Source organism: Bombina bombina, chromosome 3 (genome assembly GCF_027579735.1).
Source record: "Bombina bombina isolate aBomBom1 chromosome 3, aBomBom1.pri, whole genome shotgun sequence".
NCBI classification, from domain to species: domain Eukaryota; kingdom Metazoa; phylum Chordata; class Amphibia; order Anura; family Bombinatoridae; genus Bombina; species Bombina bombina.
In genome coordinates, this window is record NC_069501.1 from 1129779066 (window position 1) to 1129804208 (window position 25143).

Here is a 25143-nt window from a genome sequence, read left to right on the forward strand (position 1 = left end):
CAGAAGCCTCGTTCTTGAAGGCCCATGTGGAAGCCACAGCCCTAGTGGAATGAGCTGTGATTCTTTCGGGAGGCTGCCGTCCGGCAGTCTCGTAAGCCAATCTGATGACGCTTTTAATCCAAAAAGAGAGAGAGGTAGAAGTTGCTTTTTGACCTCTCCTTTTACCGGAATAAACAACAAACAAGGAAGATGTTTGTCTAAAATCCTTTGTAGCATCTAAATAGAATTTTAGAGCGCGAACAACATCCAAATTGTGCAACAAACGTTCCTTCTTTGAAACTGGTTTCGGACACAGAGAAGGTACGATAATCTCCTGGTTAATGTTTTTGTTAGAAACAACTTTCGGAAGAAAACCAGGTTTAGTACGCAAAACCACCTTATCTGCATGGAACACCAGATAAGGAGGAGAACACTGCAGAGCAGATAATTCTGAAACTCTTCTAGCAGAAGAAATTGCAACCAAAAACAAAACTTTCCAAGATAATAATTTAATATCAACGGAATGCAAGGGTTCAAACGGAACCCCCTGAAGAACTGAAAGAACTAAATTGAGACTCCAGGGAGGAGTCAAAGGTTTGTAAACAGGCTTGATTCTAACCAGAGCCTGAACAAAGGCTTGAACATCTGGCACAGCTGCCAGCTTTTTGTGAAGTAACACCGACAAGGCGGAAATCTGTCCCTTCAGGGAACTTGCAGATAATCCTTTTTCCAATCCTTCTTGAAGGAAGGATAGAATCCTAGGAATCTTAACCTTGTCCCAAGGGAATCCTTTAGAGTCACACCAACAGATATATTTTTTCCAAATCTTGTGGTAAATCTTTCGAGTTACAGGCTTTCTGGCCTGAACAAGAGTATCGATAACAGAATCTGAGAATCCTCGCTTCGATAAAATCAAGCGTTCAATCTCCAAGCAGTCAGCTGGAGTGAAACCAGATTCGGATGTTCGAACGGACCCTGAACAAGAAGGTCTCGTCTCAAAGGTAGCTTCCAAGGTGGAGCCGATGACATATTCACCAGATCTGCATACCAAGTCCTGCGTGGCCACGCAGGAGCTATCAAGATCACCGACGCCCTCTCCTGATTGATCCTGGCTACCAGCCTGGGGATGAGAGGAAACGGCGGGAACACATAAGCTAGTTTGAAGGTCCAAGGTGCTACTAGTGCATCCACTAGAGCCGCCTTGGGATCCCTGGATCTGGACCCGTAGCAAGGAACTTTGAAGTTCTGACGAGAGGCCATTAGATCCATGTCTGGAATGCCCCACAGCTGAGTGACTTGGGCAAAGATTTCCGGATGGAGTTCCCACTCCCCCGGATGCAATGTCTGACGACTCAGAAAATCCGCTTCCCAATTTTCCACTCCTGGGATGTGGATAGCAGACAGGTGGCAGGAGTGAGACTCCGCCCATAGAATGATTTTGGTCACTTCTTCCATCGCTAGGGAACTCCTTGTTCCCCCCTGATGGTTGATGTACGCAACAGTCGTCATGTTGTCTGATTGAAACCGTATGAACTTGGTCCTCGCTAGCTGAGGCCAAGCCTTGAGAGCATTGAATATCGCTCTCAGTTCCAGAATATTTATCGGTAGAAGAGATTCTTCCCGAGACCAAAGACCCTGAGCTTTCAGGGATCCCCAGACCGCGCCCCAGCCCATCAGACTGGCGTCGGTCGTGACAATGACCCACTCTGGTCTGCGGAATGTCATCCCTTGTGACAGGTTGTTCAGGGACAGCCACCAACGGAGTGAGTCTCTGGTCCTCTGACTTACTTGTATCTTTGGAGACAAGTCTGTATAGTCCCCATTCCACTGACTGAGCATGCACAGTTGTAATGGTCTTAGATGAATGCGCGCAAAAGGAACTATGTCCATTGCCGCTACCATCAACCCGATCACTTCCATGCACTGAGCTATGGAAGGAAGAGGAACGGAATGAAGTATCCGACAAGAGTCTAGAAGCTTTGTTTTTCTGGCCTCTGTTAGAAAAATCCTCATTTCTAAGGAGTCTATAATTGTTCCCAAGAAGGGAACCCTTGTTGACGGGGATAGAGAACTCTTTTCCACGTTCACTTTCCAGCCGTGAGATCTGAGAAAGGCCAGGACGATGTCCGTGTGAGCCTTTGCTTGAGGAAGGGACGACGCTTGAATCAGAATGTCGTCCAGGTAAGGTACTACTGCAATGCCCCTTGGTCTTAGCACCGCTAGAAGGGACCCTAGTACCTTTGTGAAAATCCTTGGAGCAGTGGCTAATCCGAAAGGAAGCGCCACGAACTGGTAATGTTTGTCCAGGAATGCAAACCTTAGGAACCGATGATGTTCCTTGTGGATAGGAATATGTAGATACGCATCCTTTAAATCCACCGTGGTCATGAATTGACCTTCCTGGATGGAAGGAAGAATAGTTCGAATGGTTTCCATCTTGAACGATGGAACCTTGAGAAACTTGTTTAAGATCTTGAGATCTAAGATTGGTCTGAACGTTCCCTCTTTTTTGGGAACTATGAACAGATTGGAGTAGAACCCCATCCCTTGTTCTCTTAATGGAACATGATGAATCACTCCCATTTTTAACAGGTCTTCTACACAATGTAAGAACGCCTGTCTTTTTATGTGGTCTGAAGACAACTGAGACCTGTGGAACCTCCCCCTTGGGGGAAGTCCCTTGAATTCCAGAAGATAACCCTGGGAGACTATTTCTAGCGCCCAAGGATCCAGAACATCTCTTGCCCAAGCCTGAGCGAAGAGAGAGAGTCTGCCCCCCACCAGATCCGGTCCCGGATCGGGGGCCAATATTTCATGCTGTCTTGGTAGCAGTGGCAGGTTTCTTGGCCTGCTTTCCCTTGTTCCAGCCTTGCATTGGTCTCCAAGCTGGCTTGGCTTGAGAAGTATTACCCTCTTGCTTAGAGGACGTAGCACTTTGGGCTGGTCCGTTTTTACGAAAGGGACGAAAATTAGGTCTATTTTTTGCCTTGAAAGGCCGATCCTGAGGAAGGGCGTGGCCCTTACCCCCAGTGATATCAGAGATAATCTCTTTCAAGTCAGGGCCAAACAGCGTTTTCCCCTTGAAAGGAATGTTTAGTAGCTTGTTCTTGGAAGACGCATCAGCCGACCAAGATTTCAACCAAAGCGCTCTGCGCGCCACAATAGCAAACCCAGAATTCTTAGCCGCTAACCTAGCCAATTGCAAAGTGGCGTCTAGGGTGAAAGAATTAGCCAATTTGAGAGCATTGATTCTGTCCATAATCTCCTCATAAGGAGGAGAATCACTATCGAGCGCCTTTATCAGTTCATCAAACCAGAAACATGCGGCTGTAGTGACAGGGACAATGCATGAAATTGGTTGTAGAAGGTAACCCTGCTGAACAAACATCTTTTTAAGCAAACCTTCTAATTTTTTATCCATAGTTAAACACTAAAAAACTCTAAGCCATCTCCGTGGAGATGTTGCCTGTACAACGGCAAAGAGAATGACTGGGGTAGGCGGAGCCTAGGAGGGATCATGTGACCAGCTTTGCTGGGCTCTTTGCCATTTCCTGTTGGGGAAGAGAATATCCCACAAGTAAGGATGACGCCGTGGACCGGACACACCTATGTTGGAGAAATAGTGTTTTAAAGCTTTTTTGTTTTCTTCTAACAAGTTAAAAAAAATAAACGATAAGTGCATTACAGAATTTCACATAAATCAAAATAGAGTTTTTACTTAAAACGGTTTCTAAACCACACCATAAAGAATAAAAATGTAGGTGGGGTGCATTAAAGGGCCATAATAGTAATAAAAAGAATACACTCTAATTCGTTAGAACATGTAATTTTAAAGGGACACTCGTCAATATTAAACTTTCATGATTAAGATAGAGCATACAATTTTAAACAACTATCCAATTTACTTCCGTTACCAAAATGTGCACAGTCTTATTATATTTATACTTTGAGTCGCCAGCTCATACTGAGCATGTGCAAAAACTCACAGAATATACGTATATGCATTTGTGATTGGCTGGTGTCACGATACAGAAGGAGTGGCAATAGAAACATCTGAAATTTGTCATAAAAAAAAAAAAAATCATACTTATTTGAAGTTCACACAAAATGCTATTGCATTGTCTTTTTCATGCATTTGTTGATAATGCAAATCTACTGTATTTACTGGTGCTTTAAGACTAGCAACCCTGCACTTCTGTGTGTTTAACATAGCAGAATACCCAAGTGGAAACTGCCACTGATTTAATCAGCAGAGCTTAATACAGAGCCGAAACATGCGACTAATCAATTAGAGCATGTAATTATTTAACTATAATGACTCTTTAAGCAAAAAAGTAAAACCATTCAATAAGCATATTAAAACTTAACAGGCTGTAGTTTACTTTCTGCCTCAGCCATATAAGTTATTTATATGATTCAAGTTTATTTTAAACGTCAACTTTTTTGAAACATTAATAAGCACATTATACTCCATTAGAATGTATTTCCATATTGAGCCAGCAGAGTCCAGTCAGCATTCTTAAAAAAAAAATTTGTGTGTAATCAGCATTCCAACATCTGTTGGCAAAAGTTGTTGCTAATATGAACGCTTGATTATCTTTATTATATAGCAGTTTCTTCTTATATAGAAGAAAAAAAATACCCAGTGTAATTTGAGTTTATTTTGAAAAGAAAGTATTTTGCTTGATGCTGGCTTAAAATCAATGACACCTGAAACAGGTACAGAGTGATTGGCAATGCAAGGAGTACAATAACTCCAAATACCCTTATGTGGTAACGACAAACATTACTCTGCTCCATGAGATAATACTGAAAAGACATCTCAGTAGAAAGCTGAATATTTACTCAATCAACAAAACAATAGCAGACTTATTTAGATGTGACTGGTACAAATACTAAATCTAAAAAAAAATCCTATCTGCCAGAAATTCATCAGAAAATAGAAAAGGCTCCTAAAACATCCCCAAATATTTTTAAAATGTAACAGTGCTGGCATGGACACTCTGAGTGATGGCCCTGGCTGATGTCTGTGAGGTCTCAGGGTAAAGCCTTGGCAGTTACTGGGCAGAGCCTGGTCAGTCCCAGGTTTCTTAGAGCAACAAGGAAAAAGGGACAGTATGACACTCATTTTGCTAAACTGCCATAAATTGCTGACTGGGAGATACGACAGTCTGGTTAGGTTACCACAAATTATTAAAATTTGTGAAGTAGGTAGAAACTACCTAGATATCTTCACATTCTCTACCTTCCCAAATATTTCACATAATCTTTAAATATTAGAGTTCTCCATAACAGCATATGTACATAGACCCTCTTTTTGACCTGAGAAACCTAAGGATTTCAAGCACTAGCAAGAAAAAGACAATTAGGTAAGTAAGAGAAAACAGACTCCTGTACAATTTAAAACATGGAGTAGAAAGACACACGTGGCCTACTCTGGCAGTATGATTAAATTGCAAATGCAACAGTTCTATACCCATGACTTGAGTGCCGGTCCCATCACATCAATATGTCCAAAAGAAGTGTGAAAAGACTAATCATAAAGAGGATAAGAGTAGCTTACTACTGACAAATATGAACATAGCTAAACCAGGGCATTTTTTTTTTTTTTAGAAAAAAACTTCAACATAAAGATACCCCAAGAAGCACCAGTGAGTAACCTATAACAAGGCACACATACCAGAGACAGGCCACATTAAAACAATTGCATGAATACTCTTCTGCGACTGTTGCAGTATGTCAAAATGGAGGTCACACTAAGTAAGCCATTCTAAGAAGAATCGCACTCCTTTTTCATCTGTACATAAAAACACTAAAGGCTGGAGCAAAGGTCCAAACAAGTGGAAACAGAAATTAACTCTGCAGGACCCAAAAGGCAATTATTCAGAAGTTTCTAAATATCACATCACAAGACATTGTAAAATACTTTAAGCAAATACAATATTCATTGCATACAATACAAATTTACACAGCGTTCAACAGAGTAAAACGATATATTAAGTTAAGAGACCAGACTTGTTCATTCTTCAACTAGACAAGGGTAACAGGGGGGACCTTTAATATGCATGCTGAAAAAAAAACAAAAAGTACCAATACCACAAATAATATTTTCCACCAACTAAGTGTAGCACAACAATTTTTAGAACAGTCACATTTAGATTAGTGGTCAGTGGGCCACCTGTATATATGTGTGCTTGCACTAGCAGAAAAGGCTTTACTTTTTAAGAAAAAGTAACTTTAAAAGGTGATTCAATTTATACTGTACATTCAACTTTAAAGCAATGTTCACATTTGAAATTCTAGTCTCTTAAAGGGCTACTATAGTGTAAAAATTATATGCTCTAATTTGTTAGCCATCCTGCAACTCTGTTTAGTCCCAAGCTGAAACTGCCACTAACCCAGTTAACAACGGTAGATGCATAGCTGGGTTGTGCAACTACCGCAGTTGAGTGGGTCAGCACCAGTTTCTGTTCAGGACAAGCAGTTCCTCTGTGGTTCCCAAGCACTACTTATACGAAGAGTTGCAGGGTTGTTAGTGTTTAATCTACACACTTTGACAAACTGGAGTATATCATTCTCCCCCCTATAATGGCCCTTTAATATCATTTAGAATGGCCAGCTCCTAACAAGTTCATAATTCACATTTCTGGGGTAGCACATACATTTGCTGTGACCTATGTACAATTTACAGAGAGGAGAAACTCTCTTTAATAATCAAAATAAGTTTGCAATTAAAACTTTATAAAATCAGCTTAATGTATATTAAAAAAATAAACTTCTTGATTTTTTTCACTCAAAATAATGTAAAATGTAAACAAGCAATTGAAAGATTTGTACTCAAACCATAAACCTGCAAAATAATGTTCTACATAAAACAATATGCTTCAATATAAATTATATGCTTTCTTTTAAAAATACATTACACATATAAATATCTAAAAATAAAATACAATTTACAGTGTAATGATGAATAGAAAATACATTCATAGCTTTAAAACTTGATTTTTTTTTGTGTTTAACTTTGAATAAGTTACAAATGCTGTTGTAGAGAAACAGCATTTTAAGTAATTTATTGGAGAAACACCAATTAGAAATTGTTCCTTGCTCACCATGGAATGGTTAATTTGTAGACACTCAAACCATTCAGTGGACAAAACCTGTAACATCTTTAACTGCCCTGCTAAGAACAAATAATTCTATATCCTTTAGTGCCTAATTTACAATGTAAGCCAAATCCTTCATTTTAAATATATGAAAATTATCAGCTGGCCAGTGAACTAGAAAGGCACTGCATGCTAGACAATATGTAGAAAGTATTTAAAGGGAAAGTAAAGTCAAAATTAAACTTTCATGATTCAGATAAAGCATGCAATTTGAACAACTTTCCAATTGACTTCTGTTATCGAAATTGCTTTGTTCTCTTGGTATCTTTTATTGAAGAGTAAAACTAGGTAGGATCATAAGAGCTCAAGAGTGTGCACGTGTTTTAAAGTGATTATAAAGTTGAACTTTACAATTACGCTTCTTCTTAAAAATAATTATTTTTTTTGGTACTGTAAACTTACCGCCGATCCTCTGCCCGCATCTCCTTTGGTATTGAGCAGATCGATGACTAATCCGGCTTCCTCCAATCGTTGTGTGCCCCCTTTGGCGTCCAGCTCGTGAAGCACACAATGATCGGAGGAAGCCGTATTGTCATCGATATGCTAAATACTGAAGGAGATGCGGGCGGAGGATCGGCGGTTAGTTTACAGTAATGAAAAGGTATTTTAAAAAAGAAGCATAGTTGTAAAGTTTAATGACTTAAAGTGCCCATGTTTAAGGTTATTTTTGTTTGTTTGTTTTTAAATACTGGGCTTTAAGTCATTCAACTTTACAATCACTTTAAGTACTCTATGGCAGCAGTGTTTTGCAAGATTATTTGTAGCTTTGTTATACAATTTTGCAAATTTTGCTGCCATAAAATACTAAAGACATGTGCACTCTCCTGAGCTCGTATGAGCATACCTAGTATTACTCTTCAATAAACGATACCAAGAGAAAAAAGCAAATTTGATAAACAAAGTAAATTGGAAAGTTGTTTAAAAGTGCATGCTCTATCCAAATCATGAAAGTTTAATTTTGACCTCACTGTCCCTTCATATAATTACCAATATGTAAAGAAAACTCTAGATAAGTATGTAAGCATTTCAGATAACTATGCAAGACAATCATTGTATATATTTGTAGGAGAATGAGAACAATACTCAAGGATATAAAGCCTATTTTGCATGTCAATTACATTTTTATAACAAATGTATGAAGATAAAAACGTAGGCACTGTGATATAATATATCCATGTCATACAATAGTCTGTTCTTTATACTGTCAAGGCTAAATATTTCCATTGTCCTTATTAAGTCTTTATTACATATAGAGGTATGTGTATCAAACGTTCTTTATGGGTGAGTAACCAAATGTATACTTAAACTACATATCAGAAAGGCCAAAATTGACAACAGGAGTAAACAGAATCTCCTCCCAGAAGTTTATGGGGTAAATGTTTAACCTTCCCAGAAGCAATCCAGGCACAACTAAGGGACTAGTAAATATAAGCAGAATCTTCTAAAAGGTCTATTTTAGAGGCGATGTAAAGTTCGGTTCCATTAGGGATTTCTCGTGGGAATAATCCTCAACTACCCCAGGGGTTCTAGTGAAGGCAGCGATAGCAGTATTGACACCACTAGATGTAATCTCTTCTCCACAAACTAAGCACGTATGACTGCCCAACACCCCACACTAAAATTATATTGTACATTATCTACAACGATAGCAGGCATACCAAGATCCTCTGGCTCTTGACTCATTCAGCAATAAAAAAACTGCACTGAACTTGCATGGGAACCAAAAACAAATCAATCTGGAGCAAACAGGAAAAGAAGGGATTGCTACAGGCACACAATGCTGTACATCAAAACGTGTCCCACAATTACGTTACAAGTTCCAACCCTACCGTTCCTTTGCACAAAACTAATTTAAAACTATCTCTAAAACACATTGCACAACATTTAAAGTTAAAGCAACAAATCAGTGGAAATAGCTAGCCAAATGCTAGACAAAGCACACCATGAAACAAACATACAGAACCATCCCCATAATTGCCACAAATAAAAAAGGGATATTTATTAATTTATAAAGGTACAACTATTTAATCATAAATCACAATAGACCAGAAACAGTGCTGCAGACTAACACGCTATAGAACCCATAAGACAGTAGTCTACTTTTGCATGATTACAACCAGCAAGGGGTACTATGTGAGAATCTACCATAATCAAACCCCCTGATGAAATCCCACAAACAACTCTCTCAAAATTGTACATAGGTGCCTGTACATTGCAAAGTTATCAGTATCCATGACAAATTATTTATTCGCTGGACACTTGCAGTTAAGAGTGTGCTGTAAAAAATAAAAAATAAAGTAAAAAAAAGAAGTGTGCTGTATATAGTGGGGTAAAAACTTAATTTTCTCAATAGTGGCAAAACAAACACTTAACAAAAGCTCCATATCTGCTTTGCCAATACCACAATATGTAAAAACTAAACAGATCTCCCACCCCTCAAAATTCTGGAAGGTGCTTCTAATTACTGCACAAGTTAGAGGCCATCTAACCATGTGTTTTGATATGGTTCTACGAGTGGTGTGTGTGTATAAAATTATCACCATAGTTTTGCAGAGAGGGAAAGAACGCAGTGCACTAATATGTGAAATAAAACAATTTTTTTCCTAGTGTGAGAATACAGGAAATTTTCAGTCAACTATATGTAATATATACAAGTATACTCATGCTGTTGGTAGAAAAATAAAAAGAAAGACATAGCTTCACACAAGTATTCAGATAGGAAAAAGTCGTGCAGATATGGTAGTATAATTATTGCTTAAGTCTAACCCTGCAAATTCTAGAAGCTTTAGACCATAAGGAGAGCATAACATTTTTTCCAGCAAAAAAGGAAGACCCAATATGAAAAAGTATACTGAGGTCAAAATTTTAAATATCTATAACTTGAATGCACTCAGACCTGTAGCAGGCTGCTGCTGCTGGGTTAAGGTTGCAGCCATAGCAACAGCAGCAGCGTTTGGTATGTTGCTGAATGGGGTCGGTCCAGTGGTAACACGTGGAGCATTCTGCCACTTCTTCACTTCTGCCCTCCTCGCCTCAAATACATCTGTGTGATCTCCCAAAAAGGTTTTCCGGTAGCCAAGGTACTGTTCTTTGAGCATCTGAAGAAAAGCTATTTTAGTGTGCAAAGCCAACACGGCAGTAACAACGGGCAGATGTCATTAAAATTAACATTTCAAACTTGTAATTTGTTATGAAATGAATAAGGTATAAACATAAAGGAAAGGTCATAAGCTAAAGTTAACTTTTGATTATCTAACACTTCAATCAAAGCTTAGTATATTTAGATTTGTTCTATTTTTTTTTTTTTATTTATAAAAAAAAAAAAAAAAAAAAAAAAAAAAACAATTTATGCTTACCAGATAAATTCCTTTTCTTCCAGATAGGGAGAGTCCAAGGTTCATTCCCTACTGTTGGGAAAAACAACACCTGGCCACCAGGAGGAGGCAATGACACCCCAGCCAAAGGCTTAAATATCCTTCCCACTTACTCATTACCCCAGTCATTCTGCCGAGGGAACAAGGAAAAGTAAGTAAAACATTAGGGTATAAATGGTGCCAGAAGAATAAAATAAATAGGGGACTGCCCATAGACAAGAAAAAACAGACGAGGGCTGTGGACTCTCCCTTTCCAGAAGGAAAGGAATTTATCTGGTAAGCATAAATGATGTTTTCCTTCCTAAGAAAGGGAGGGTCCACGGCTTCATTCCTTACTGTTGGGAAAACTATACCCAAGCTCCAGAGGACACTGAATGAATAACGGGAGGAAACAAAAAGGAAGAGGCGGACCCTATTCTGAGGGCACCACAGCCTGCAAAACCTTTCTCCCGAAAGCTGCTTCAGCCAAAGAAAAAAATATCAAAACTAAAAAGTATGTAAGGAGGACCAGGTAGTCGTCTTACAAATCTGATCCATAGGGGCCTCATCCTTAAAGGCCCAAAAGGAAGCCACTCTCAGGACGACGCTGTCCGCTGTCTCGTAAGCTAAGCAGATCACACTCCTTTACCAAAAAGATAGGAAAGTCGAAGTAGCCTTCTGCCCCTTACGCTTCCCAGAATAGACAACAAACCAAGATTGTCTAAACTCCTTAGTAGCTTGAAGAAAGAACTTCAAGGCGCGAACCACATCCAAATTTAGAAGTTAACGTTCCTTCGATGAAGAAGCATTAGGACACAAGGAAGGAACCACAATCTCCTGATTGATGTTGCAATCTGACACAACCTTAGGAAGAAAACCTAATTTAGTATCAGATAAGGAGCCTCACATTGCAAAGCAGAGATCTCAGAAACTCTGCGCAGAGGCAATTGCCAATAAAAAGAGAACCTTCCAAGATAATTTAAGGTCAAAGGAAAGCAGAGGCTCAAACAGAACCTGTTGCAAAACCCGAAGAACAAGATTTAGGCTCCAAGGAGGAGCCCCAGATCTAAACACAGGTCTGATCCTAATCAGAGCCTTAACAAAGGACTGCACGTCTGGAAGCTCAGCCAGTCTCTTGTGCAATAAAACCGACAGGGCTGAAATCTGTCAGATCCTGGCAACCTTAACTCTGTGCCAGGAAAAAAAAGCTCTTCCATACCTTGTGGTATATACACTGAGTAACTGAATAAGAGTATCAATGACATGACACTCTCAGAGAAACCTCTCTTGGCTAAGACTAAGCGTTCCATCTCCACGCAGTCAGCCTCAGACAATCTAGATTTTGATGAACAAATGGACCTTGTATCAGCAGGTCTCTGCAACAAGGTAACTTGATGAGGACATCCCCACTAGCTCCGCGAACCACGTCCTTCGCGGCCACAATGGAGCAATCCGGATTACTGATACCCGCTCCTACTTGATGCGGGCCACCACTCGAGGAAGAAGCGGTAATGGAGGAAAAAAATATATGAATTTGAACCTCCAGGGCACTGCTAGTGCATCTATTAGATCTGCTTGGGGATCCCTCGACCCATACCTAGGTATTGAGACGGGACGCCATGAGATCCATCTCCGGCGTCCCCAACTTGCTGCATATCTCTGCAAACATCTTGGGATGGAGATACCATTCCCCTGGATGGAAGGATTGTCTGCTGAGAAAATCCGAATCCCATTTGTCAACACCCGGAATGTGGATCGCTGACAGCAAACAGCTGTGGGCCTCCGCCCACTCCAGAATCTGAGATACTTCCTTCATCGCCAAGGAACTTCTCGTTCCCCCCCCTGATGGTTGATGTAAGCCAACGAGGTTATATTGTCTGATTGGAATCTGATAAACTCGGACGAACCCAGAAGTGGCCAAGCCTTCAAGTCCTTGAAGATTTCCTGTAGTTCCAAAATATTGATTGGGAGGGAGGACTCCTGAGTCAACAACTCCTGTGCCTTCCTGGCACCCCCAACAGATCCCCAACCGGATAGACTTGTGTCCATAGTCACAATCTCCCAGGTTGGTCTTAAGAAACATGTCAATCGGGACAGATGGTCTGGACAGAGCCCCCAAGAGAGCAATTCTCTTGACCGGCGGTCTAATACAATCTGTTGAGACAGATCTGAATGATCGCCGTTTCACTGCCTCAGCATGCACAGTTGTAAAGGTCTGAGACGGAACCTGGCAAAAGGAATGATGTCCATGCAGGACACCATGAGACCAATCACCTCCATACACTGACAGAGGGACTCAAGGAGGTCCGGAGGGCAAGACATGCCGAAGTTAGCTTGCAACGTGTCTCTGGTCTGTTAGAAATATCCTTATGGATATGGAGTCTATTATAGTACCCAGGAATTCCACCCTGGTACTTAGGATAAAAGAACTCTTTTCCAAGTTTATCTTCTATCCATGTGATCAAAGAAGACTGAGAAGGGACTCCGAGAATTCTTCTGCAAGACGAAAGGATGGTACTTGCACCAGAATATCGTCCAAGTATGGGGCTACTGCAGTACCCTGAGTTCTGGCAACGGCTAGAAGAGCCCCCAGAACCTTCATAAAGATTCTTGGAGCAGTAGCTAGGCCAAACGGAACAGCTAGAAGAGCCCCCAGAATCTTCGTAAAGATTCTTGGAGCTGTTTTTTGTTTTTAGTACTTTTTTTTTCTAATACAAGTGACTTAAACCCCCATTGCATAAATCTATAACATTCGTGACACTATACAAGGTCAAACCTAGTATAGTGTATTGGAGCAGTAGCTAGTCAAACTAATGTTATAGATTTATGCAATGGGGGTTTAAGTCACTTGTATTAGGAAAAAAAAGTACTAAAAACAAAAAACAGCTCCAAGAATCTTTACGAAGATTCTGGGGGCTCTTCTAGCTGTTCCGTTTGGCCTAGCTACTGCTCCAAGAATCCTGTAGTAGCTAGTCAAACTTGAAGTGAAGGTCCAGAAATGCAAACCTCAGTAACTGAAAAAGTGTAATTAGATTGGAACATGAAGGTAAGCGTCCTTCAGATCTATAGTGGTTATAAACTGGCCTTCCTGAATTAAAGGAAGGATGGACTTTATTGTCTCCATCTTGAAGGAAGGGACATTGAGAAATTTGTTTAAGCACTTTAGGTCCAGAATTGGGCGGAAAGTTCCCTCCTTCTTTGGGACCACGAAAAGGTTTGAATAAAACCCCAAACCTCTTTCTTTGATAGGTATCGGGACAACAACTCCTAAAGGAGGATAGATCCTAAACGCACCCTCTTTTCTGGTCTGGTAGACAGATTCAAGAGAAGAAATCTGCCCCTTGGCGGATGAGATTTGAAGCCTTTCTTGTATCCTGAGATACCACCTCCAGGACCCATGGATTCTGTACCTCCTTGAACCAGTCGTTTGGAAAAAAAAGAGACAGTCTGCCCCTACACGATCCGATCACTGATCGGGGGGCGCCCCTTAATGCAGATTTGTTTTCGGCGGGCTTCTTATTCTACTTGGATTTATTCCAAGACTGAGCCGGCTTCCAAGTAATCTTGGGTTGCTCGGGCTTTGAGGAGGATTGTTGTCGCTGCAATTTGTCAGAACAAAAATTAGAAGATTGTTGTCCCTTAGACTTGTTCTTATCTTGCGGTAGGAAGGCACCCTTGCCTCCGGTAACCATAGAAATAAGTGAGTCCAGGCCAGGACCAAATAAAATCTTTCCCTTGAAGGGAAGAGAAAGGAGCCTGGCCTTAGAAGTCATATCCGCAGACCAAGACTTCAACCAGAGCGCCCGGCGGGCTAGGACCGCAAAGCCAGAGGCCTTTGCCTTTAGGAGAATAATTTGCATATTCGCATCACAGATAAAAGAATTAGCAATTCTCAGAGCTTTAATTCTGTCTTTTATATCCTTGAGAGGAGACTCCACCTCAATGAGTTCCGACAAAGAGTCGCACCAGTAGGTAGCCGCTCCGGCAACCACGGCAACTGCAGCCGCCGGTTGAAACCCCATATGTTAAAACATCTCAGAAAGGTTTCCATTTCCTTATCCATAGGCTCTCTGAACAAAGAAATATCCTCAAGAGGTATAGTAGTACGTTTAGCAAGCGTAGAGATAGCACATCCACCTTAGGAATGGCGCCCCACAAATCAAGTTGAGAGTCCGGGACCGGGACCAACTTTTTAAAAGTAGACGAGGGGGAAAAGGAAGAACCAATTCTTTCCCATTCGTTCTTAATAATGTTCGCCATCTTAACCGGCACATGAAAAGTCAAAGCAACTTTCCTGTCTTCGTAAACCGTCTAATTTAGGTATCATAGGTTCTTCAGGCAGCGTGGCCTCTGGAACCTCTAACGTAAAACCTCGTTTAATAAAAACCGCAAGTGCTCAATTTTAAAGCTAAAGGACAGTTCCTCCGCAGCAGGAGGCTTAGACGCCAACGACTCCGACCCAGAAATTTCACCCTCTGAAGCTACAGAGGTTAACTCATCATCGGATAACTGGGACATAATAGCTAAATCCGATAAATATTTAGATGACTCCGGGTCAGGAGAGCTATATTTAACCTTTCTCTTGCGTTTGTTAGAGTGAGGTAATGAACTGAGGGGCGCAGACACTGCAGTTTGTAACTGCGTTGCAAAGTCCGCAGGAAGAAGGCCCCCTCCAGATGGAGGATTATATGTGCTATGGGGAACTGCATGTGGAGTGGATAATGTAGCAAGAGTAGTAATCTCCTGAGAGGTAGACGGCTCAGAGGGACTAAGAGCCTTAGCAGGCTTGTCTCCCTTCTTAGACTTTATAACAGTGTTAAGGCATGTGGAACATAATTGAGTGGGCGGGAAAACCATGGCCTCCTCACAATATAAACAGGTATGATTTAGTACAGAAGGAGTACCTTCTAACATGTCAGAGTCCTCCATAGCTCAGGTTATACCCACAGAAGGACACAAATAAAAATGTTTTTTTTTTTAATATAGAAAACTGCTCCTTTATACTCCCAATGGCTGGGGCACTCACCACCTCCTAGACCCAGAGAGACAGTTAACAGAGGAAACACTCTCCACAGGTTTAAGTCTCAGCCGGAATGGAGGAAATGAACATAGACCTGTTATTACAAGTACAGCAAGCAATAGGAGCTGTGCAACACTTTCAAAAACGAAAGTGAAACAAAAGTAAAACCTGTTTGTTCCAGCCAAAAACACACAGTCTATTAGCCCAGGAAAAAATAAAATCACACAAAGCAGCATGTAAATAATTAATGCACTGATTAATTAACCCCAACTGTTCAATAAACCCCCTTCAGAGGATATTAACCCTGTATCCTATAAAGGTATAAAGGAGCCACACTGTGACCCTGTTATAGTTTTTTATGTGTAAAAATTTAAACAATCTTATCTTCAGGATCCATGCTGTGTAACAGAACACAGCTTCTCAAATGTAACAGTCTTATAGCAGCGCTCCTGACATGGACTTGAGTGAGAGAAAGCAGGCAGTTAAACTCGTCAACACTGATTGCTTAGGAGCTGTTAGCAGTAGTCTGTCTGGTTTTGCAGAAAAACTTTCCCTGCATCTCCAGACTCACTTTCATCAATACTCTCACTGAGAGGTTGACATGACTACTTAAAACACCCGTCCTATCTCGAAGGGCAGATACCCTTTTTCATGACTCTTCGAATCTTCTGACACTTCTCTGCCACCTCCTAACGTGACGAAAGGCAAAGAATGACTGGGGTAATGAGGAAGTGGGAGGGATAGTTACGTTTTTGGCTAGGGTGTCTTTGCCTCATCCTGGTGGCCATGTGTTGTATTTACCAATAGTAAGGAATGAAGCCATGGATTCTCCCTATCTTATGAAGGAAAGAAAGCTCTTCACAGTACAGATCCTTTCATCAGCCAATTGTCACTGTAGAGCAAATATATGTTATCTGCATAATAAATAAATAGTAAGATATCACTTTCATGTGATATAACCAAATAATCTCTGAACAAGTTTGAAATGGTATTTGATGCAGAATCCGATATTCTGATATGCAGAAATGCTCACCGTGTCGTATGCCACACATTTAGAAAACGATTTATATATCTAGGATATAAAAAAAGGAAATTTATGCTTACCTGATAAATGTATTTCTTTTACGATATGACGAGTCCACGGATTTCATCCTTACTTATGGGATTACGCCTCCTGGTCAGCAGGAGGAGGCAAAGAGCACCACAGCAGAGCTGTATATATAGCTCCTCCCTTCCCTCCCACTCCAGTCATTCGACCGAAGTTAGGAAGAGAAAGGAAAAGCCAAGGTGCAGAGGTGACTGAAGTTTAACAAAAAATAAATACCTGTCTTAGAAACAACAGGGTGGGCCGTGGACTCGTCATATCGTAAAAGAAATACATTTATTAGGTAAGCATAAATTTCCTTTTCTTTTACAAGATATGACAAGTCCACGGATTTCATCCTTACTTATGGGATACAATACCAAAGACACAAGACACGGATGAAAGGGAGGGACAAGACAGGAACCTAAACAAAGGCACCACTGCTTGAAGAACCTTTCTCCCAAAAACAGCCTCGGATGAGGCAAAAGTATCAAATTTTGAAAATTTTGAAAATTTGGAAAAAGTGTGAAGAGACGACCAAGTTGCAGCCTTGCAAATCTGTTCAACAGAAGCATCGTTTTTAAATGCCCATGAGGAAGCCACAGCCCTAGTAGAATGAGCCGTAATTCTTTCAGGAGGCTGCTGTCCAGTAGTCTCATATGCCAAACGGATGATACTCTTCAGCCAAAAAGAAAGAGAGGTAGCCGTAGCTTTCTGGCACCTACGTTTTCCAGAAAAAACAACAAATAATGAAGATGATTGACGAAATTCTTTAGTCGCCTTGCAAGTAAAACTTTAGGGCAGGAACAACGTCCAAGTTATGTAACAGACGCTCCTTCTTAGAAGGATTAGGACACAAGGAAGGAACAACAATTTCCTGATTAATATTCTTATTAGAAACCACCTTAGGAAGGAAACCAGATTTGGTACGTAAAACCACCTTATCAAAATGGAAGATAAGATAAGGAGAATCACATTGTAAAGCTGAAAGCTCCGAAACTCTGCGAGCAGAAGAAATAGCAACCAAAAATAAAACTTTCCAAGATAACAACTTAATATCTATGGAATGCTTAGGTTCAAACGGAACCCCTTGAAGAACATTAAGAACTAAATTCAAACTCCAAGGAGGAGCAATTGGTCTAAACACAGGCCTGATTCTAGTCAGAGCCTGACAAAAAACAGAATTTATGTTTACCTGATAAATTTCTTTCTCCAACGGTGTGTCCGGTCCACGGCGTCATCCTTACTTGTGGGATATTCTCTTCCCCAACAGGAAATGGCAAAGAGCCCAGCAAAGCTGGTCACATGATCCCTCCTAGGCTCCGCCTACCCCAGTCATTCGACCGACGTTAAGGAGGAATAATAGCATAGGAGAAACCATATGGTACCGTGGTGACTGTAGTTAAAGAAAATAAATTATCAGACCTGATTAAAAAACCAGGGCGGGCCGTGGACCGGACACACCGTTGGAGAAAGAAATTTATCAGGTAAACATAAATTCTGTTTTCTCCAACATAGGTGTGTCCGGTCCACGGCGTCATCCTTACTTGTGGGAACCAATACCAAAGCTTTAGGACACGGATGAAGGGAGGGAGCAAATCAGGTCACCTAAATGGAAGGCACCACGGCTTGCAAAACCTTTCTCCCAAAAATAGCCTCAGAAGAAGCAAAAGTATCAAACTTGTAAAATTTGGTAAAAGTGTGCAGTGAAGACCAAGTCGCTGCCCTACATATCTGATCAACAGAAGCCTCGTTCTTGAAGGCCCATGTGGAAGCCACAGCCCTAGTGGAATGAGCCGTGATTCTTTCGGGAGGCTGCCGTCCGGCAGTCTCGTAAGCCAATCTGATGATGCTTTTGATCCAAAAAGAGAGAGAGGTAGAAGTTGCTTTTTGACCTCTCCTTTTACCTGAATAAACAACAAACAGGGAAGATGTTTGTCTAAAATCCTTTGTAGCATCTAAATAGAATTTTAGAGCGCGAACAACATCCAAATTGTGCAACAAGCGTTCCTTCTTTGAAACTGGTTTCGGACACAGAGAAGGTACGATAATCTCCTGGTTAATGTTTTTGTTAGAAACAACTTTTGGAAGAAAACCAGGTTTAGTACGTAAAACCACCTTATCTGCATGGAACACCAGATAAGGAGGAGAACACTGCAGAGCAGATAATTCTGAAACTCTTCTAGCAGAAGAAATTGCAACTAAAAACAAAACTTTCCAAGATAATAACTTAATATCAACGGAATGTAAGGGTTCAAACGGAACCCCCTGAAGAACTGAAAGAACTAGATTGAGACTCCAAGGAGGAGTCAAAGGTTTGTAAACAGGCTTGATTCTAACCAGAGCCTGAACAAAGGCTTGAACATCTGGCACAGCTGCCAGTTTTTTGTGAAGTAACACCGACAAGGCAGAAATCTGTCCCTTCAGGGAACTTGCCGATAATCCTTTTTCCAATCCTTCTTGATTGAATAATGAAAAACTACAGTTAAACACTAAAAAACTCTAAGCCATCTCCGTGGAGATGTTGCCTGTACAACGGCAAAGAGAATGACTGGGGTAGGCGGAGCCTAGGAGGGATCATGTGACCAGCTTTGCTGGGCTCTTTGCCATTTCCTGTTGGGGAAGAGAATATCCCACAAGTAAGGATGACGCCGTGGACCGGACACACCTATGTTGGAGAAAGATTGAACATCTGGAACATCTGATAGACGTTTGTGCAGCAAAATAGACAAAGCAGAAATCTGTCCCTTTAAGGAACTTGCTGACAACCCTTTCTCCAATCCCTCTTGGAGAGAAGATGAAATCCTGGGAACTCGAACATTACTCCATGAGTAGCCCTTGGATTCACACCAATAAAGATATTTACGCCATATCTTATGGTAAATTTTTCTAGTAACAGGCTTACATGCCTGAATCAGGATATCAATGACCGCATCAGAAAACCCTCGCTTAAATAAAATCAAGCGTTCAATCTCCAAGCAGTTAGCTGCAGAGAAATTAGATTCGGATAATGGAAGGGTCCCTGAATGAGAAGGTCCTGCCTCAATGGAAGCTTCCACGGCGGCAGAGAGGACATGTCCACCAGATCGGCATACCAAGTCCTGCGAGGCCACGCAGGAGCGATGAGAATCACTAAAGCCCTCTCCTGTTTGATCCGAGCGATCAGTCGGGGTAGGAGAGACAACGGTGGAAACGCATAAGCTAGGTTGAACGACCAAGGCACTGCCAAGGCATCTATCAGTTCGGCCTGAGGATCCCTGGACCTGGATCCATATCTCGGAAGCATGGCATTCTGACGAGATGCCATAAGATCCAGCTCCGGTCTGCCCCATCTGAAAATCAGGTAGGCAAAGACCTCCGGATGGAGTTCCCACTCCCCCGGATGAAACGTCTGTCTGCTTAAAAAAGCCGCTTCCCAGTTGTCCACGTATATTGCTGACAGATAACAAGAGTCAGCCTCTGCTAACCGAATTATTTTGGATACTTCTGTCATCGTTAAGGAACTCCTTGTTCCTCCCTGATGATTGATGTAAGCCACAGTCATGATGTTGTCCGACTGGAATCTGATAAATTTGGCCAAAAGCCAACTGAGGCCAAGCCTGAAGTGCATTGAATATCGCTCTCAATTCCAGAATATTGATTGGGAGTAGAGACTCCGACCGAGTCCACACACCCTGAGCCCTCAGGGAATTCCAGACTGCACCCCAACCTAGTAGACTGGCGACCGTTGTCACTATCACCCACGAGGGTCTGCGGAAGCACGTCCCTTGGGACAGATGATCCGGCGACAACCACCAAAGAAGAGAGTCTCTTGTCTCCTGATCCAGATCTATCTGAGGAGACAAATTTGCATAATCTCCATTCCACTGCCTGAGCATGCTCAGCTGTAGTGGTCTGAGATGAAAAACGAGCAAACGGAATGATGTCCATTGCCGCCACCATCAATCCAATTACCTCCATGCACTGAGCCACTGATGGCCGAGGATTAGACTGAACGGCTCTGCATGTATTCAGAATCTTTAATTTTCTAACCTCCATCAAGAAAATTTTCATGGATATAGAATCTATTAGAGCTCCCAGGAAAGGAACCCTTGTCTGTGGAATTAGTGAACTCTTTTCTAGATTCACCTTCCACCCGTGAGTCCTTAGAAAGGACAGAACCATATCTGTATGAGTTCTTGTCGGCTGATACGACGCCTGGATCAGAATATCGTCCAGATAAGGCGCCACTGCAATGCCCTGCGGTCTGAGAACCGCCAGCAGAGACCCTAGAACCTTCGTGAAGATCCTGGGTGCTGTGGCCAGTCCGAAAGGAAGAACCACGAACTGAAAATGTTTGTCCAGGAAGGCAAACCTTAGGAACAGGTGATGATCTCTGTGGATAGGAATATGCAGATATGCATCCTTTAAGTCCATGGTAGTCATATATTGACCCTCCTGGATCAATGGAAGAATAGTCCGAATGGTCTCCATCTTGAAAGATGGAAATCTGAGAAACTTGTTTAGACTTTTGAGGTCTAAAATGGGTCGGAATGTTCCCTCTTTTTGGGAACTACAAAGAGATGAGTAAAACCCCTGTCCCTGCTCCTGCATTGGAACGGGACAGATTACTCCCATAGTGGAGAGGTCTCTTAAACAACGTAAGAACGCCTCTCTTTTTATCTGGTCTACAGACAATCGTGAAAGAAGAAACCTTCCCCTTGGAAAAAAAATTCTGAACTCCAGCTGATACCCCTTAGACACGATTTCCAGTGTCCAGGGATCCTGAACGTCTCTTATCCAAGCCTGGACAAAGAAAGAAAGTCTGCCCCCTACTAGATCCGGTCCCGGATCGGGGGCCACTCCTTCATGCTGTCTTGGGAGCAGCAGCAGGCTTTTTGGGTTGTTTACCCTTATTCCAAGCCTGATTGGGTCTCCAGATGGACTTGGCTTGTGCAAAATTCCCTTCCTGTTTAGCAGAAGAAGAAGAGGGGACTCCCTTGAAATTTCGAAAGGAACGAAAATTATTCTGTTTACCCCTTTGTTTAGCTGCTTTATCCTGAGGTAGGAGATGACCCTTACCTGCCGTAATGTCAGAAATTATTTCTTTCAAGTCAGGCCCGAATAGGGTCTTTCCTTTGAAAGGAATAGCCAAAAGCTTTGACTTAGAGGACACATCAGCAGACCAAGATTTTAATAATAAAGTTCTACGCGCTAAAATGGCAAATCCTGCATTCTTAGCCGCCAGCTTGGCGATCTGAAAGGCGGCATCCGTAATAAAAGAATTAGCCATCTTAAGGGCCTTAATTCTATCTAGTACTTCCTCTAAAGGAGTCTCAGTCTTAAGAGACTCTTCTAAGGCGTCAAACCAAAAGGCAGCCGCAGTTGTAACTGGTACAATACAAGCCGTCGGTTGTAATAGAAAACCCTGATAAATAAATAGCTTTATTAGAAGACCCTCCAACTTTTTATCCATAGGATCTTTGAAAGCACAACTGTCCTCAATAGGAATAGTTGTACGCTTAGCCAGGGTAGATATAGCTCCCTCCACATTAGGGACCGTTTGCCAAGAATCCCGAACAGTGTTAGCTATAGGATACATTTTCTTAAATTTAGGAGAAGGTGAGAACAGAATACCCGGTCTTTCCCATTCCCGTGTAACAATTTCCGAAATTCTCTTAGGAACCGGAAACACATCAGAATAAGAAGGAACCTCTAAGTATTTGTCCGTCTTACACAATTTCTCTGGTGGTACCACAATAGAGTCACAGTCATCCAGAGACGCCAAAACCTCCCGAAGTAACAGGCGGAGGTGTTCAAGCTTAAATCTGAAGGACATGACGTCCAAGTCAATCTGAGGCAACAGACTCCCTGAGTCGGAAAGCTCCCCCTCAGATAAAAGCTCCCTACCCCCCAAATCAGATCCCTGGGAGGGCACATCGGAGATAGCCATCAAAGTATCAGAAGTCGCAGGAACCAAAGTGGAGTCTGTCCTGCTGCGTTTGCCCTGTAATACTGGCAACTTGGATAACACTTCTGTAAGGGTGGATAACATAACTGCAGCCATATCCTGCAGAGTAAATGAAGTGGACGCTGTTGAAGAACATGACGTCGCTTGAGTGGGTGTTAAGGGCTGTGACGCTTGGGGAGAAAGAATTGGCATACCATGAGTCATCAGTCTGAGAAGCATCCTGCGCTATATCTTTATTAAGAAAAATTTGTTCTTTACATTGCAGTGCCTTCTCAGTGCATGAGGGACAAAAAGTAAGCGGGGGTTCCACAATGGCATTTAAACACATGGAACAAGTACTGGCTTCAAGGTCATCCATAGTAAAAAACAAACTGTAGACAGTTACCTCAAACACTTTGTATGCACAATCTATTTATTTAGCACAGAAACACTCCTTATGCACAATCTAGTTGTTTAGTTAATAAAACTGCTGTGCCTTTAAGAAAATATGAAAAACACTTTTGCGCAGCACCCTTGTGCGGCTAAAGAAAACACTAATAATGGTGGCTTGCAATAAGATTGAACTTATTTGTATCCCATTAGTAGTCAGATTAACCTTGTTTAACAAACTGCACCTTCAAAATAAAAACTTCAGCTTTAAACCTCGCCACAGCTCTGCTGCGGCGCTTACCTGCCCCCTCACACTGAGACAATAAACGGTACTCGTGCAGCAAGCGTCTAGACCGCCTGAGTTCCACTACCCATGCGGTCCATTTAGAAGACACCGAAGTCGTCCGACCAACTCCTAGCTAGCTAGCTAGGCACTGCGTCTGTTCACGCGTGAAAAATACCCCACCCATCGTGGGCGTGTCAAAGCGGAACTCCAGCGCGGCCCAGAACCTTTGTAATAAAAGATAACAATGGAGCCACCGGAGTATTGCACTCCAAAAAAACAGTGCCACACATGAAGCTAGTTCCCCTGTAGCCATGCCACAAGCATATGCAGTATCTATGTGATCGGAATTCAATCCGCAACCCCAGCGTCAGCCCACACATTAAAAGGTTTAATAAAGGTGAAACATACCCTTCAACCGCAACCCATATCAATCATTATCCCATAAATGATAGCATCTCTGTATACCCTTTTAGAGGTCTCTGGCACAAGCTAGATGCATAGGGCATAGGTCAGCTCAGCGAGAAAGAGAGAGAGAGAGAGAGAGAGAGACAGTCCTTTCTGAGGTAACAAGTGTCACAGAAAAACAAGGACTGCACATACCTCCATGTTGAGTAAAAACATGACTCTTCCCACACTGCAAGAGGTCCTTCATCTCCTCTCAGAATCTGTGGGAACAACTGGGTCTTAGATAAACTTGCTAAGACCATATGCATCAGGGCAGCCCCCATTGGAAGTCACAGAGGACGGATGTAATCTGCACAGACCCTAAAGCTGTACCCTGAGAAAAATAGTACACACTGGCACCATTTAAAAATAATAAACACTTGATTGAAGAATCTAAAACTAATACCTCACTTTACCTCTTCCTATCACTAACACAGGCAAAGAGAATGACTGGAGTGGGAGGGAAGGGAGGAGCTATATATACAGCTCTGCTGTGGTGCTCTTTGCCTCCTCCGTGGACTCGTCATATCTTGTAAAAGAAAAAAATATACACACTGCAGGCCCTCAATAACAGAATATATATATATATATATATATATATATATATATATATATATATATATATATATATATATATATATATAGGCAGAGCTCTGTTTTAAGACACTGGATTCTCAGCACCATTCAGTGGTACAGGGTAGAAATAGACCAAGACCAGAAATAGCTGCAGTGATGTAGCTTTTTTTTTTTTTTTAAAGAATGAGCTATACTTCTATGGTGTCTTATCTGTCAATTATATATCTAGAAATAGCCAAAGAACTGACTTGATCCTTTTTGTAAATATTTACTCAGACAAACTAAAAAGTAAAATGCAGAATCTATATGAGGGAAAAGCGGTTCTGTGCACACTCAACGTTGCATACCTAATCTAAAATTAAATGAGATAATTGGTTTGTTGAAATCTATGAAGAGAAATTAAATACCTTAGGACCAACGGCAACAAATACTGTGTGTGTGTGTTTTCACTTTTAACGACAAACCTGATCTAAATGTGATTTAATACAAAGAAAGCACATTCCCAACATACCTTAACATTTTCATGAATTGATTGAAGTTGAGCAGCTAAAGCCACAAATGTTTGGTAAAGCTTCTGCATTGCCATAGTCAAATCTGCACACAAAAAAACCCACAGCATTATTAATTAAAAGTTTGGATTCTCTGTAGATGACCACACATTTTTTTGTCATTATGTAAAAGCTTTATTTGTCCTTTAATACCACTGCATGAATAGCACAGTACTGATATCTTTAAAAAAGAACAGTGAAGTCAAAATTAAACAAATAAATTGAGCATGGCATTTTAAACAACTTTTCAATTCACTTGTATTAACAATGTTGCTTAGCTCTCATGGTATCCTTTGTTAAGCAGCAGTAAGCTTGGGAGCATGCACGTGTATTTAGTCATCTGGCAGCAGTGTTTGTAACACTGTAGCACA

At 41.5% G+C, this 25143-nt stretch overlaps 1 protein-coding gene across 1 annotated transcript in view; it reads right to left on the reverse strand.

The window, feature by feature from the left end:
- The window catches only part of NUP58 (nucleoporin 58), a 258626-nt gene that overhangs the window by 97667 nt on the left and 135816 nt on the right, over window positions 1-25143 (reverse strand). Inside the window, exons 11-12 of the mRNA XM_053708500.1 lie at window positions 24736-24818; window positions 10039-10240 (exon numbers count right to left, since the gene is read on the reverse strand). Coding sequence (XP_053564475.1) covers window positions 10039-10240; window positions 24736-24818 — 285 coding nt within the window. The remainder of the gene's footprint in view (window positions 1-10038; window positions 10241-24735; window positions 24819-25143) is intronic.